At 34.7% G+C, this 16,551-nt stretch overlaps 1 protein-coding gene across 2 annotated transcripts; it reads left to right on the top strand.

The window, feature by feature from the left end:
* The first annotated feature begins 200 nt into the window (after window positions 1-200).
* Window positions 201-12,255, top strand: LOC111513853 (hydroxylysine kinase). Of its 2 annotated transcripts, none has more exons than XM_074186210.1 (4): window positions 201-519; window positions 3,182-3,381; window positions 8,573-8,998; window positions 12,014-12,255. In XM_074186210.1, exons 1-4 carry the CDS (start codon window positions 231-233, stop codon window positions 12,182-12,184), a joined length of 1,086 nt encoding a protein of 361 aa, XP_074042311.1. In that variant the 5' UTR covers window positions 201-230; the 3' UTR covers window positions 12,185-12,255. The 2 variants fall into 2 exon arrangements, with proteins under 2 accessions (XP_074042311.1, XP_074042312.1); XM_074186211.1 differs by having other exon boundaries at window positions 202-519; window positions 8,585-8,998.
* The last annotated feature ends 4,296 nt before the right edge of the window (window positions 12,256-16,551 follow it).

The following is a 16,551-nucleotide window of genomic DNA, read 5'->3' as shown; positions in this document are numbered from 1 at the left end:
GTATACAGTAGGTTCTGGTAAATGCCTTTTGTGAGGTAGGAATATTAAATTTGTGTGTTATATAACATTTTCATTTTGTTGGAAAAATGCCTTTCACTAGTTTTCGACTGTGTTATATCAAATAACAGTATTCCAATAACGGTAGCAATTGATTCTGATGTGAACCCAGTTCAACCCTGTTAATATACTCGAACTCATCAAACAATTTCAGAATACTGACTAAATTCATAATGGAAGATAGTCGCATATTGAATCCCGGTATTTCTATTAAGGCTAGCGTGACTTTGGAGGATGTGAAAAAAATAATTTTTGAGTCATATGGAATTAAAGCCAAACAGTTGCATGAACTCAATGGATACGATGATTGGAATTATCATGTTACCACAGAAAAAAGTGATTCCTCTATTGAGAGCCGTGGTGAGGTTGGTGAAAATGGTTATGTCCTGAAAATAATCAATTCCTTGGATTCCAAGAAACCGAGAGTTTTTGAAGCACAATCGTTGCTTTTATTGCACTTAGGTGAGTAACACTTTTACCGAACTCATTTTTGAAGTAAAACTCTTTCACGCGCGCTTGTCTAGGGAAGCAAGCTGGTGAATGCATGACGAGAGCGTTACGAAAAGTGTAATTTGGCGAGGCGAATGTTGAAATAAAATTTCTTTACACGCGCTTGACTAAATCTTGTCACGGAGCTAGAATTGAGAAAGGCTCACGATATCATACTTATACATACAATAATGATATGAAAATACAGATATGACGGAGTCCTTGGCTTTCTACTCTGTTAAGGAAAAATTGTTCCTGGAACAGGAAAATTTTCAAGCAATAAATGACTTTCGAAAGCCACTGTGCATGGTATGTCGGCTCAGGATCTTTAAAAGTAGTGTTTCCCAAATACAAGGTTTCAAATTCGATCCTCACCATTGGGACTAACAATATGCCATTGAGAAAGTTCTGAAATTTCAAGTATATCCGGAGATATCCGGAAAAAACAGAAACTTCCGAAAATGGTTTTAATTTTTTTCTGGCTTTATTTTTCGAAGGATTCGAAAATAAATTACACTTTCACATTGCCACTTTTTTCCTGCTACATAATGGTGTTTTCAGATTTGCTTCGTCTTCCGACCACCATCATCTACTTTATTTTTTCGAATGGCCGCTACATTACATTTTTTCTGTTTTGAATAGAACCAGATTTTACCTTTTCAATGATATATCATAAGTTATCATTCTCATTCGAAAAATTGGAGATATTGAAAAAATTAATTCTTATCATAATAGGCTTTGACTTTGATGTTTCTGAAAACTTTCAATTTTTTACACTCAATGACATTTTGTTATTGTACAAGTCATTGAATTTTCGGCCAAAAATGGCTTTCACGAACGAAGAAAAAAGAGATATGATACAAATTTATTACAAATACGATAGAAACAGTGTTAGGGAATCGGAAATGTATTTAATCTTGTATCACGAAAGACGACAACTACATCAAACTATGTTCAAATTATTGGATCAAAATCTCACCAAGTTTGGTTCATTTGAAAAGCCGACGAAAACATGAGGAGACAGAATAAACACTCGAAATTTGATAAATGAGGTGTGTATGAGGTAAATTAGACATTGTGTCCTTTTCAATGAAAATGGAACTTTGAACGAATAACAATAATTAACTAAAATGTAAAGACAAAAGAGAATCACAGTATAAATGCTCAAAATGCTAGCCTTGTTCATAATAACTCAACTGTGCCCTTCTTCGAATATTATTCACTGCTCGATTAATTTCCCTCTTCCTCAATCTTCCGAATTCTCTAACAATGATGTGTTGAAGGTTCTCAATGTTTTGATTGTCCCTCTGACCATAAACTCTATTTTTTAGTGTAACCCATAAGAATATATCCAAAACCGGAAGACCTTGCTGGCCACCTCACCGGCTCATTATTTATACATTTATCACCAAACGTTTCAGTCAAGAAATAAGATACTCATCTGGTAGTGTGCGGTGGAGCACCATCATGTTGAACCAGATGTTGTAATAGTTAGCCACAGGTAGATCATCCAAATAGTCTTCGAAAATTGACATTGAAGCAACTGGTGATAGGTTTCTCCATTCAGAATTCCGTCAAGTAAATGAGAACCCAAAATTCTATCTTGGTGAATTCTTGCCCACACGTTAATACTAAATCGGACTTGAGGCCGAATTTCTCGGAACTGCCTGGGGTTGTTTATGTTCCAAATGTGTTCGTTATTTCAGTTGAATATACCACAATTCGTAAAAGTGCTTTCATCTGTCCAAATAACATTTTCCAGGAAAATCAGGTCTTCTTATTAGCTAATTACAAAATTATAGTCGCCTTTCGGGATCACCTGGATGCAATTTTTGAGATATGTGTATTTTGTAACATAACTCTGTAGAATTTATTGTGAATAATATTTAACGTAAGATCAAAAGTTCCAATTTAAAAAAATTGGTATCAATGATTATTTACATTCACCTTTCCAACTCTACATCTCAAAAACTGTTTGTACTGATTTTTTCTTGAAAAAAATTTTGATACCGAAAAATCGAGTTGAAACTGAAAAAAATGTTCTTGTGTTATTCATATGGGAAATCGAAATTTTGAATGACCTAAGCCTCTAATTGACTTATACAACAATTCTAACGGAATTCTATAAATTTTCAGATTTTCAGGTAGGACTGAGAAAAAAAATATCGCCTGAAAATGAAACAACCTAATGTATATGTATATACATGTGTATATTATACATATATAAACATATATAATATATGCATACATATATTGTGAAATTGGCCGCGGTGGTAGTGCGCCCGACTTACGATCGGAAGGCCGTGGGTTCGATTTCCGCCTCGACCAGATATTTTTCTCTAGATAATTTATCTGGTTATCTTACCTCGCACAAGTTTCTCAACTTCTGAGAGTTGTCGTTCGTATAGGGCGACAGCTGATTAACTGAAAAACAGATTTTAAACAGATTTTTTTAAACAGATATAGATGAAGCTAAAGAAGTTTTACTTCAGTCGTGTGGTATAAAGTACGCTCGCTTTTTTTGGGAATGAATGACCAGTCTTGGATAATTGGGTTTCAAATACTCTGCCCGCTATGCCAGCGCTGTTAAATCGAAATAAAATTAATTTTTTCACAAATATGATTAATTTTACAGAAAATTATGGATTTCGCTGCCCCAAGCCCATTTTGACAAAGGCAGAACAATTTTTTGAAACGGTGGAGTTGAGAAGTGGAGAGCATATAGTCCGATTGCTAGAATATATAGATGGTACAATTTTTCATAAGGTACCTCGAACACCTCGTTTGTTATATCAAGCTGGAGAAATCGTCAGCAGAATGGATATAGCTATGAAGGTAACGTGAAAATCTTTATCTTATATCATTAAAACTATATTAACATTGTTTTTGTAATATTCAGGGATAGCAAATTAGCGTAACACCACATTTTTTTTTCAAGTAGAATGATATTCTATGCAATTCAATTGAGTTTTTTTTTTCATAAAATATTGGTTTAATCCGCGAATGGCGTGAAGCTGACTGATACATCAATCTTTGTCAAATCATTTACATACAGAGTGTATCAACGATAGAGATACAAAAAAATGTTTTGGGAAAGAGTTGTAGATATCAATGGAATATATGTTTCAATTACTATTACTAATATACAGGATGTCCAAAAAATGTGTGACAGACCCAACTTATGTTTTTTCTTGGACAGAATGCTTCTCAAGGTACTGAACCACCCAGTTTATACCGGGTGGTTTAAAAGTTATAGTGAAATTAATGTCAAAAAATTTAACACCAAATATCTCTTACTCGCCCAAAAGGAATGAGGACATTTCTCTACCAAATATTCTTGAGGATAGTGTAAATAAAGGAAACTGGGAATCAATTTTATCTCATTTTTTTCAAATGGACCACTCCAGTGCATTCCCAATCGAGTTTTAAACACACAAATCCACAATAGAAATTCGGAGAAAATTACTATAAAATTCTCCATTCAGAGGCCCATCAGAGGTATATGGTCCTAACACCTGATCCTTAATTATGCACACCCCCCACCCAAACATTCATCGACCACCTATTTAGGTTATAGACTTCTGTCATCCAATGTGTGTTCTCTGTCGAGTAGTAGGTAGTATATATTATATCAATTTACAATGCCATCAGTTTTGAATGTGGACTCGTCACAAAACAAAACATATTTCAAAATATACGGTTCTTCTAAATCTAAAGCAAATGAACTTTAAACGTTCAAGCCAGTCTCTATATACCTACACAGTAGGTTTAATGGACTGACGCCTATCAGAAAACAACTACTCTCCTGGCTAATACCACGAAGGGCGTTGGATTATATCCGACAGGCGTCAGTGCAGGAATCTTCACAGAAAATTTCCTGCATATGCAATTGGCAATACAACTGAAAGAGTCGACCTTCAATTATGGAACGGGCACACTTGCAGACCGGTTTCGGGCTTATTAGCCACTATCAGTGCAAGTCAATGATATTCCACAATTGAAAATCGAAATTCTTTCAGAGTATTTCATTCCTCTTCCAAAGTTGGAGCGAACATCACAAAATGTCACTCCATCTAGTGGACGAGGTACTAACCAACTGCATATCCGTAATTTACCCGATTCCTCTGAATAAGGAAGAAAAACTTTCTTATTAGTCAGTGGGCTATGCTTGAAGACTGGCAGTCAACAAATCTAAAGCAAATGAACTTTAAACGTTGAAACCAGTCTCTATATACCTACACAGTAGGTTTAATGGACTGACGCCTATCAGAAAACAACTACTCCCCTGGCTAATACCACGAAGGGCGTTGGATTATATCCGACAGGCGTCAGTGCAGGAATCTTCACAGAAAATTTCCTGCATATGCAATTGGCAATACAACTGAAAGAGTCGACCTTCAATTATGGAACGGGCACACTTGCAGACCGGTTTCGGGCTTATTAGCCACTCATCAGTGCAAGATAGTGACCATCATCGACCTAAAGTCAATGATATTCCACAATTGAAAATCGGAATTCTTTCAGAGTATTTCATTTCTCTTCCAAACCTACTGTGTAGGTATATAGAGACTGGCTTGAACGTTTAAAGTTCATTTGCTTTAGATTTGTCGACTGCCAGTCTTCAAGCATAGCCCACTGACTAATAAGAAAATATACGGTTCTTCTCTAAATGAATTCAATAAATTTTGGCAATATTGAACTCTGGTATCATAATCCGTTTCAAAGAGCCCTTGATGTAATTTAATTCGGCATGGAAGAAATTAAAATACACTATCCTCAAGTATATTTGGTTAAAACATTTCCTCATTCCAATTGATCAAGTATGAAATATTTGGTATTGAATGAATTCATTTTTGACATAAATTTCATTATGACTTCTGAACCACTCGGTATAAATCCAAACAAACCCATATTTTTGGGAAGCATTCTACCCAAGAAATGCAATCGAGTGAAAATATATAGAGTATTGTATTCAAACATAAGTTTGATCTATCACACATATATTGGACACCCTGTATATTAGTGATATTATGAGAACAAGAAGGTACCCAGAACGGAACCCTGTGGTACACCAATTTCAGTTATTTTCTTCCCTGAGGTTTCCGTTATTTTGACTATTTGAATGCGTTTTCTCAGGTATAGTGATAATTAATTTGATTCATTTATGCAAGAATAAGTCAACAATTAATCTCGCCAGCCACCCGTGTTGGCGAAACGTTAGGATACAGTTTCAAACCACGACGGCTTTAAAACCCGAACGAAGATCATAGCACTGAAAATCTTGGCCGCGAAAGCCTTAATCAGTTTAATTAATCTAATGTTTAATATGCCATTCACCAATATTGTCACAATAAGCAGATGTACGGACTTTCTCTTGCACATTGCACAGAATAACTTCTGGAGTATCTCTGTTAATTTCGACCCCAATTCGAGTGTTCAACTAAATTTCACTTCATCAGTCGTCTAGCAATCCACCTTATAACATCTCGCGAACATCATGCCCTTTTTTCTGCTTCCTGGTAGCCATTTGACTTTTCTATTTCTCTCAAGTCACCTGAAATGACTGCAACGCAACTTATTGCGTTTACCTCCCATATTCTCATGATACCCATTCCAACCACCTATTCCCCGTGGTAGTCTATACGGGTCTTTTGCTGGACGTATGTAATATTCTCCTGGATATAACTTAAGTTGTTCATCAATTATTTGTAAACCAAAACCTCACATTCGCATAATATATGACGAGCTATCTCTGACTCTTTGTTGCGGTGCCTGCAGTTGAGGTCTCCGTTTACCAGCCCTATTTTGCTCAGATGTCCTCTTGCGTGTTAATAGTCAATCTAATCCTGTTTTTCTGAGTTCCTCACGTCAGTCCCAGACCAGTCTTGATGTCAGGTTCATCAGTTCATCAAGATTTCTCTTCGCACAGTATCTAGTTCACGTCCAATGTTCGGTTTTTGACCCATCTGTATATGTTGAGAACTTATAACCCAATACTTATGTTAAACTTCAAGAGATACACGTGTTCAACTCAAGTTTATTCAACGACAAAAAAACCATTCGTACATAACTACTACAATAACATGATAGAAACATATAATAAAACAATATTAAACTGATGAAAACCTCCAGAAGAGGCTGCGTCTATAGCCAAAAAACTATTTGTACACCATCTTTGTACAGCATCATTATACTACATCATAGAAACAAGGCATTCACCAACAGTATACCAGGTATTTCTGCTGAGCATGTTCTTTAAATCATTGTTCATTCTTCATCCTTTGCAGTGTAAGACTTCAACCGCGTTTGTATAGAATATGTATTTTGGTGCCACGTAGTCCAAGAACATGTTAGATGTTCGTTACTTCACATATTCCAAAATTTCTGTTTTGCCCGATCCCATGTAGGTCAATGAGTTTTCTAGTCTGAATTGGCCAACTCTTAGCCATTATTACAAGATGTAAAAGAGAAAGATTCGAGAGTATTTTCAATGCATCTGTTGGGATGGTTTTCGTTACTCCGAAATATGCACCCTGCTCAGTTTATTGCAATCAGTCGTTTGCTTGATATTTGGCCAACAAACTATAAATGCATATGTTATCATGGGTTCAACTTGACCTCTCCCGACAGATGTATCTCTTCACCCCCGAAATTTTAGAGGTCCTAAGTCGTCTTGGTCTTCGAATTTGTGTGACAACCTTGAACTCAACAATAATTTGCTGAATTACAATCATTCTTGAACAGAAACTACTGAGGCTCTTCATATTCAGTGAGCTATCAATTAATATTTTATCATTTGTGAAAAGGACTGATTTTTTCAATTTCTTGTTTGACTACTTAAATTTTGTTTGTATAAAAATGTATGTTTTAGTTCGAGAATGCATTTTTTGTTTTCCATGTTTTATTTTCAACGAATGTTCCGAATAAATTTTGAAACTTTAAGTTTTTTCAGATTAGGTAATTTGAATTACCTGCCTCTCAAGGTCAATTTTTATATGACGTTATTGGCTTACTGACGTCGCAAAAGCTACAACTTGAAAAATTTGGTAATCTAGTACCTTACATCTGAATCTGGTACAAAAAAATTCATTACTAGTATAATAAATTTCAATTCAGGAACATTCCTGCCAGTTACTCGTTACTGAGAGTTCAAGATATAATCTTTGTCCTAGCACTGATGATGTTTACCGCAGTAGAAGACGAAACGATTGTTACTACAGGTTCCACTTGACCACGGCCTACCGTCTGGATTGTTTACTCTTTAATCGTGATTACGCTCGTGAAAGACTATCTAAACTTATGAATGCATAAATCATTCACTTGAAACTCATTCATCTCTGTTTCTCCTTACTGGTAAGTCCTAGGAAGCTGAAATTTGGTATATGGGTGCTTCTTAAGTCTTAGATGCGCAGTAAGAAAGGATCCAACTGGGGCGCCACCCGTGGGGGTAAAAGGGGAGCGTTTACATATGAAAATTATATTTTCATCATTGTTTCTCCGTTCCGCTATATTTTCGGAGGGTGAAATTCTATATGTAAGTTTGTTTTATGTTGTATATATGCGATAAGGAATGATTTTGAAATATTACAGCTGGTGGGCCAGCCACGGGAGAAAAGGCGCGTTCATAAAATAAAGTAATCAGTATCAGCATTTCGCTAGTGTTCTTATATTATGAAAATGTTGTTTCATGAAAAATCAACTCAACCTCACCCAATCGAATTCAAAATCAGTTGGAATCCTGTCTGAAGAAAACTTAACTATAATAATAATAATGAAATTGTTCATCTATGTATATTTTATTGTTAGTTATAGAGCGGCAAATGAGGGCTCGAGAATGAATGCATTCACTTGAAGAAATTCTTACTAGATTTGATCACGAGACAGTGCCGAAACATGACTGAATATAAGCTTTATACATTTATTTGCGACTGGTCTTCACTCATTCTTATCTACTCTCCAGCTTCTCATATATATTGCGCTTCAATGAACCATACCAAAATGCATTCTGGTATACTATCTCATTTAGGTTTATTTTCAGAGCTTCCACCACCCAGCCTATAATAACTACAAAACCCTGTGGATGCTGGACTCGGTACCTCAGATTACCCAGTTTCTCTTCGCAATCCAAGACAAAACCAAGAAACAGTTGGTCCAGAATGTGGTCCAAGAATTCCAAGACCGCGTTCTTTCCATTTCCAATACCTTGGAAAGAGGTCTCATCCACGGTGACTTCAACGAACAGAACATAATCGTAGAGGAACAGAATGGGCAGTATGAGATTAAGGCAGTAATAGACTTTGGAGATGCTCATATAGCTTGTTACTTGTATGAACTGGCGATTACAATGTGCTATATGATGCTCATCGACAAAGATGTTTATGCAGGAGGACATGTTCTTGCTGGATACTCTGCGATTAGGAAAGTTCCAGATGCTGAGCTATCTTTATTGAGGGTGTGTACTGTTTAATCTTTATGGATTGAAAATATTTTTTGATCATTACAAATAATTATTAGTTGTACATACCAAATCACCAATTTGATGAAAATCTCATGACGAGGTATCTCATTTCTTGTAAAGCCTCTTTGTGTTTGTTTTTGAATAATTTGTTGTTGCTTTGCTTTTGGAAATTGCTTAACTCGTTCAGATAGATTGGGGCTTTGAAGTGTCTCATGAATTATGGTGAAGTATTCATAACCTTGTGATTTTATCAAGTATGGCGAACTCAATTCCGAAAAGGATAGACATGATTGAACTTTTGTTGTTATGAGGGATGCCATAGAGTTTGAATTTTCAAATGAATACTTTCATTATCAATAAAAATACATGCTATGAGAATGTGACGGTGAAAACATATTTTTTGCGCTGTGTTCTCTAAAATGGAAATGCCTACTCAAAAATCAAATAGTAACATATGCAGGGTACAGCGCGTTTACCGTTATTTAGTTATTTTTGAGGAAAAATAGTATCCATTGCCTGAAAATTGTCAGATACAGGTTTTTCAATATGCTTCATCGAATGAAAATATTGGCATTTCCTCAACACTTCCGGTTATACCGGATGTTAGTACAAACTTTTTTAATTCAAATGTAATAACCTTTACATTTTAACATTTTCAAATACCTGGTATAATTTAATGTTAGTTTATGCAATACACCCTACACTAAAAATCAACCGTTCTCGAAATATTCACTTGCTTACTCAAAAAAACTAGGCATTCGGCTCTCGAGTGATTCCCACATACAATTCGAATTTGATAGAGTACAGGAATATGTTATTATTGATTCATCACAATACTTGTCAGAGTAACATTTCCAAAATGTTATAAAAAGTGTTCGATGACTAAGTCTGAAAATATAAAAATGGGCCAAAACTTAGTTTTTTTTCAAACGGGATACCCTGTATTTTAGGGTAATTTTGAAATTCAAAGATGATTTTGACTAATTTTCACTAGACATTCCCTCTATCAAAAATCAACCTTTCACTAGATATTTCAGTGTTACTTGAAAAAATAAAACATTCACATGTTCACCATAAAACTACGGGCTACGAATTCTCCAATTCGAACAGTTACAGAAAGTCTATTAGAGCTAATGATTTACCGTCATAGTTTTCATTGAAACAGGATTCCAGTTGAGTAAATAATAAATTAAAAAATGTTTATTTTGAATGTTTCATAAAAGAGCTAAAACTCAAAAATATTGCATTTTCTTTTCATTCAAAATACAGGGCGTTCCAACGAAATCGAAAATTTCAAAGAACACGTCAACTTTTCTATATCTTTAAGGGGACTAATTCTGATATGAAAATCATACCCGAAACTTCACTCCCCTGCGGTCAGCAACTACCTCCATATTTTTTCAATAACATGGGAGGTCGAGTGATACATAATTTGAAAGGTCTTCTGTAATTTTTTCCAAAATCGGTTCGTTTGTTATTGAGACATTAAATGTTGAACATCTTATTTATGAAGAAACAGAAAATTCGCTGTCGCTCATTTTATTGAGAAAATCAATATCAATAGCAACACAATCAATGGATAAAGTATTCAAAATGACCTGCATCTAGTTTCATGCATACAGGCATACAGTCTATTTTTGGGAAAAAAAATATAACCCCTACAATTCAAATACAGTCTACTTTCGAAAGCGTTCCTTACATTATTGACGATGTCCGGAGTCAGAAATCGGCATTTCCGAACAAATATCTGTCGCAGGTCTTCTGGATGTGTAGAATTTATTTAATTAGTAGTAATCGTTTTGAAATGGACGACACTGTTAGTTTTTTCTGTACTGGTAATTTTTGTTGATTTACTCTGTTTAAAAAAATTGGTCAGCATTTGTTAATTTTAGCCGTTGGATTGTACTGATGTTCTAATACGGTTGTGATGTTTCCACTTATTTTATTATCCTCATCCCCTTAGCATCAAACCGAAGTTTATTTTGCCACAGAAATTTCGAAATAAAACGAGTGACTATATTTTGTATTGATATTCCAGATTCAAATATGAATGTAAGAACTATATTGTATATTTTTTCATTGAGTATACCTAAAAAGAATGTTATAATGGTTGGTTTAGTTGATATAAGAAGTGTTTTATGCTGAATTTCGTAGACCGCTTTCTTTATTCTGGCAGATGAATCTAATGTTACAGATGTCAAATATCGGACCTCTAGGAAGTAAAAGTATTAGGTTGTTTTGAAAGTTTTTCCCGTCTTTATGAGTCTACTTCAAACTATAATATCTCAGTGAATACTTATTCAAATTAATCGAATCAAGCGCCATTCGAATCAGTGCACTTCTGCCATCATAAATCAGTTCGATTAATTCCACCAGCATAAAAATTGTGTTATCGGAATTTGATGAAGCAGATGTTTTTGCCCGATCCTGATTGGCGAAGATTCCACTGGTGAGAAAGTTATCGGGCTTGAAAAGATGGTATTCGGTTGACGAGAGGTCTGAGGAGTATGGTAGGTGAGGCAGAGCTTTAGCGCTGGAAGTGGAAACATATCACAACCATATTAGAACATCAGTACAATCCAACGGCTAAAATTAACAAATGCTGACCAATTTTTTTTCAAACAGATTAAATCAACCTCTTGATTAAATCTGTTTAAAAAAATTGACCAGCATTTGTTGATTTTAGTGGGTGATGGATGCAGTCACTAATAGAAGTATAAGAGACAGTGTAAGGTTTCACACAATGATCCCTTATAACTGTTCCATTTCGAAGGGGCAGTTTCCTCATTTAAGTTCCAATGATCGTTACTACTATGCGAATATCAGTGTCAATGTAATTAATGTGTGACGTACTGTGATTCCTTGATTAGTTAGAGAACGAAAATTGCTATTAATATAATTTTTAACGAATCTATCGAATATGATAAATAGTTCCGTTATCAAATTGCATTCTAATTCCATAAATTTAACTTTTTCAAAACTTCACTTTATTCGCTATTTCTATTCCAGATTTGTATTGCTGCTCGTTTATGTCAGTCGTTGGTGATCGGAGCTTATTCAAATTTGCAGGACCCTGAAAATTCTTACGTCCTGACCACAGCGGCTCAAGGATGGATTCTACTAGATCAAATCTGGAATGAAACTGATTCTGGTTTATTGCATAAGTGGACTAATATTTAGAGCACGATATTGAAACTGTAGACATCAGAAGCATAACTCATTTGGAAAATAAACATATCCTCATTTTCAAATTTACACAATTTTTTTACACTGTGATAAAAATACTTCATAAAAACAAAACTCTAACTTTTTCGAGGATCTGAACTGTGTGTGTGGATGGGTTCAATTCAGAAGACGAATACTGATTTCCTCAAAAAGGTCGATGAAAGACTCTGATCTCCTGCACAAAAAAATTACTTTTGTTCAATATTTGAGAAAACTAACCAAGTTTTAAACCATTTCTCTGAATTCTTCTCTGTGTAATGTCCTATGTCACCCTATATGGTGTGTACTATTTTGTTTATATTGTGATTGGTCTACGTGGAGTAGATTTTTGTCTCTTAAGCGTAAATAAAGACACGACGTGGAAACGATGTAGCGCCACGTCGCTTCTATTATTCACATAAGAAAAAAAGCTCAAAAGTTTGCGCTACGTACGCCCGATGTCCGCTCTATGTGAATCAGTGCCGCGCTTAGAAACCTTATAGACCAAGGTCGATAATTTTTGAAACCAAAAAACAATAACAGTAGGATGAAACTCATTAGAAAAGTATGGGAATGGTATAAAAATGAAAAGAAAAATAAATAACAGGCGATCTGAGTTCGGGAAGTGGGGAGGAGTGAGTTTTTGAGGGGAAAAAATGGTTTATCTCGATTTCCGGCAAAACTACAAGTCCTGTGGAAAAAAAATGGCAGAGTTGTAGGTAATAAAAAGATCTACAACTTTTGTATTCACAATTTTTTCACATAACTTCAAAATGTATGTGAACCAAGTTTTTGGTTTTTTATTTTTATCATTTCCAAAAAAAAATTTTTGACGAAATTTGGTGAAAACTTACCTTTTTATGTCCAAAATACACTGCAATTCATTTGATTTGAAATATTTATTTTTTCACCTAATTTTCCTAATTTTCAATCAAAGATTCTCGCGTCAAAATATCAGCTGTTCTCAAACAGTCGGTGTACTTTTTGTTCGTTGAAACCTCTACTCACATTATTATAGTGAATGTTCTCAGAAAATGCAAAAAATGTAAAAAACTCGAATTCGATTTTTTTTAAACCATTATGTACAATTTCATAAAAAAATGTGATTGCTGCAACTTTATTCAGTTAAAAAATTTATTTATTAAATTCTTATTACATTATTGTCATAGAAAATCTCATAAAATATAAATATACAAAATATTACCTTTTTAATGTGCTTTTTGTTCATTGAAATATCTACTTTCTGGTGGTGTATAGCGGAGCCGTGTTGAAATTAATTGAGTCCCAGACACTTTTCTGTCTGGGTAGGATCTTTCCTGTACTGACGAGAGGTAATACCTCGAAACCGCAGTCTGCAGGTGATCTGTTTAAAAAAAATCTGTTCAAAATCTGTTTTTCCGTTAATCTACTTGAATAATTTCAGCATGGTCCTGCTGCAGCATGTTCTTGCATAAATATCTGTCGGATATAATTCAATATCCAGCGTGATATCAGCCAAGGATGTAGTTGTTTACCACACCCTACTGTGTAGGTAGTTGGGAAAGATTTAATATTTATTTCGAAAAACGTTGATGTTGCTTCCAGCCCCAATCTGTTGCTGTCAGTTCATTACCCAACCAAGTTTGAAGCTAATAATATCCCCGTAACAATGTTGTTCTGCTGCTCCTTCTGTGGGTGGAAGGTTTGCCAAAATGAAAGATGATTTAATTTTTGCCAATTGATATTTTTGAAATCTTAATTGATTCAGTGTTATATAGATATATTTGATTAATTGTAATCCGTTTTTTTATATCTTCTTTACTTGCATCTTTCTTATAAAAAACATTGGCCAAATTTGACAAATTTTTATCGTCTAATAATGAATTTACGATACTTTTCTTTCCTTTTGCGGCAAATCCAGATGTATCGCAACGGGAAAAACAATGCAACAATATTTTCGAAGGATTCATGTTTGAAACTTTTAGACGTAAAAAATAGATCCTTAACATTTCCAGAATTTGGTTTAAGAAAATTATTGTCATGCTAATTAATTGATTTTAAAGGACCAAAAGATCGTGACTGTAATCTTTTTATTAACGTTTTCATTATTTTGTCGTTGTTTTTCTCGTTACATGATATTTTTTTTTGCAAAAATGGTATTTTTATATGATTCTGATAATCAAACTCTGGAATATTGTCTCAGGTTTTTCTACGACTACGTTCTCCCCTTTTAGTTAAAGTCACTGCTGGTACTGTTGTGACAGTAACTGATTTTTTTTTTTCGGGGTACCCATCAAAGACAATATAGCTGCTTGCTGCGTAATGTTTTTCTACATGGCGCAAATATTCATTCATGATCTCTTGAAATTTAAAAATCTCGAATTTGAGTTTTTTTTTTTTAAATTATATTTTGACGCGAGAATTTTCGATTAAAAATTATGATGCTTTTTTGATATCAAGTCATATTAACTTTGCTTTTTATTTTTTTCCATAGTTTTGCCGGAAATCGAGATAAACGATTTTTCACCATTAAAAACTCACCCCCTCTCACTTCCCAAACTAGATCACCCGTAATTTATTTTTCCTTTCATTTTTATCATATTCCCCTCCTCTTCTAATGGGTTTCATCCTACTATAATTGTTTTTCACTTTTTACAATTTTTGAAGGCTTAAGCCCTGGTCTATTAGCGGAATAAGGGATTCAAGAAGAAACTCGATAAAATCAATTTGTTCCTCATATAAATTTGTTAAAGTATAGTTTTGATTGAAATTTGGTTATTTACAAAAAATTATACTCAAAAAGTTCATCAACAGAAGCTGTAAACACAAAAGTGAATTTCATATTCTGTATTAGGATAACACAGACATTTTTGTTTTTTCAAAACTCATCGTAAACTAGAAAATTCACCTTTCCATACCTGTACTAACAGTTTTTTATTTTTCAAATTGTATAATATGAAAACTCTGGAAAAAATAGCAAACTCTGTTATATTCTAAGAAAATGATTTTACTGAGATATTAAATAGCTCATAGACATTCACAAAAATATTCTCTTTCACAAGCACTCTTCTGGAATTTTCCTGAACTCCTCCATGAGGCACCGCCAGGAGTCCAGCACCTCCTCGTGATGATTTATGGTGCTGTCGAACCTCTTGATATTCTCCGAGCACTTCTCAATCTGCCTCAGTTCCTCCTTAAACAAGGAAGCGCAGATATCGTACAAATTCTTTCTCTTCTGCAACTCCCCCTCGTAGTTGTTCAACCTGCTCTCCAAGCACTTTTGCTCCTCATAATTCAGAGCCAGTTCGTTTTCGATTTTGGTCACGAGATTTTTCGTTTTCCTCGAGATTTCTTCGAGCTGTTCTTCCTCTATTTGATTGGCGAGCTCCAGAGAGAGATTGTGGTACTCGAAATCCCCCATGCCCGACGGCGCGATCTTTTTTTCTTCTTCCTTGGCCGCCATTTTGTCTTTGACCTCGTTCTGATGCCTCTGGTTGTTTTTCATTAGCGGTTTGATATAGTCGGCCATCACTGAGTGTATGTATTTCATTTATATGGTTGAACCAAACCAGGAAATTTTGACACAGTTGACAATCAAACTGAAGGCTGTAGTGTCATCGTTGATATTGTGGGCAGTACCAAATCTGCATAGAAACCCTAGTGTTTAAACAGATTCGCTTTTGTTCTGTCAAAAACTCTCGAAGCGAGAACTGAGATTGACTCAACTTTGTACAAGTGTAGATAGATGGAGCAAAAATCGAAATATGTCGCTCGTGGACCATAATGTAGAAAATCTTTCACTCAATATCAATTGATTTGCAAATGTAAATAACATTGAAGATTGAAGTACCAATTTGGCAGTATCACTTTTAAGTGTAGGTACTCAGCACCTCTGTGAATGGGAGGCTGAATTTATAGGATTTCTTTATCGAAAGTGCCGTAGGTCGAGAGTTTTTGACAAATTAATTTACATAGGGAAGTACCATAGTGATGACAGTCCACTGAATTTGTTATTTCTGAAAAAAAATTGTAGATGACATCACGTAAAGTAATGATCACGTTTAAGTATCAACAGTCACCAAATCGAAATGCTTCACGATTCAGGAGCCGCACATTCCATCAAATGAATATTCTAATGGAAAAAATTGGAAAGCCAGCCTTGACGTAAACAAAAAATTGATGCTTTTGGAACTGCACAAGTTACTATCGAATCTTTTGAAAACTGAATAGTGTTGTCAGTATATGTTTTAGCATTCTAGGATATTCCACTTTTTGGGCCACTTCTGACCAAAACAGTCCGGTTTCTAAATGTTTTGTTAAAGGAAAGCCTTTTATTAATCTAATACCACCAGCTCATAATCGTT

This window comes from Leptinotarsa decemlineata, unplaced genomic scaffold (assembly GCF_025532065.1).
Source record: "Leptinotarsa decemlineata unplaced genomic scaffold, Ldec_3_MD MMD2_tig00078422_RagTag_RagTag, whole genome shotgun sequence".
NCBI lineage: Eukaryota > Metazoa > Arthropoda > Insecta > Coleoptera > Chrysomelidae > Leptinotarsa > Leptinotarsa decemlineata.
This window is presented reverse-complemented; position numbering and strand designations above follow the sequence as displayed.

Bases quoted from the DNA above. Each gene is read 5' to 3' on its own strand.
- LOC111513853 (XM_074186210.1), top strand. From the start codon at position 231: ATGGAAGATAGTCGCATATTGAATCCCGGTATTTCTATTAAGGCTAGC. The intron at 3,382-8,572 runs GTAACGTGAAAA...TATCTCATTTAG, and splicing joins GAATGGATATAGCTATGAAG to GTTTATTTTCAGAGCTTCCA. The intron at 8,999-12,013 runs GTGTGTACTGTT...TTTCTATTCCAG, and splicing joins CTGAGCTATCTTTATTGAGG to ATTTGTATTGCTGCTCGTTT.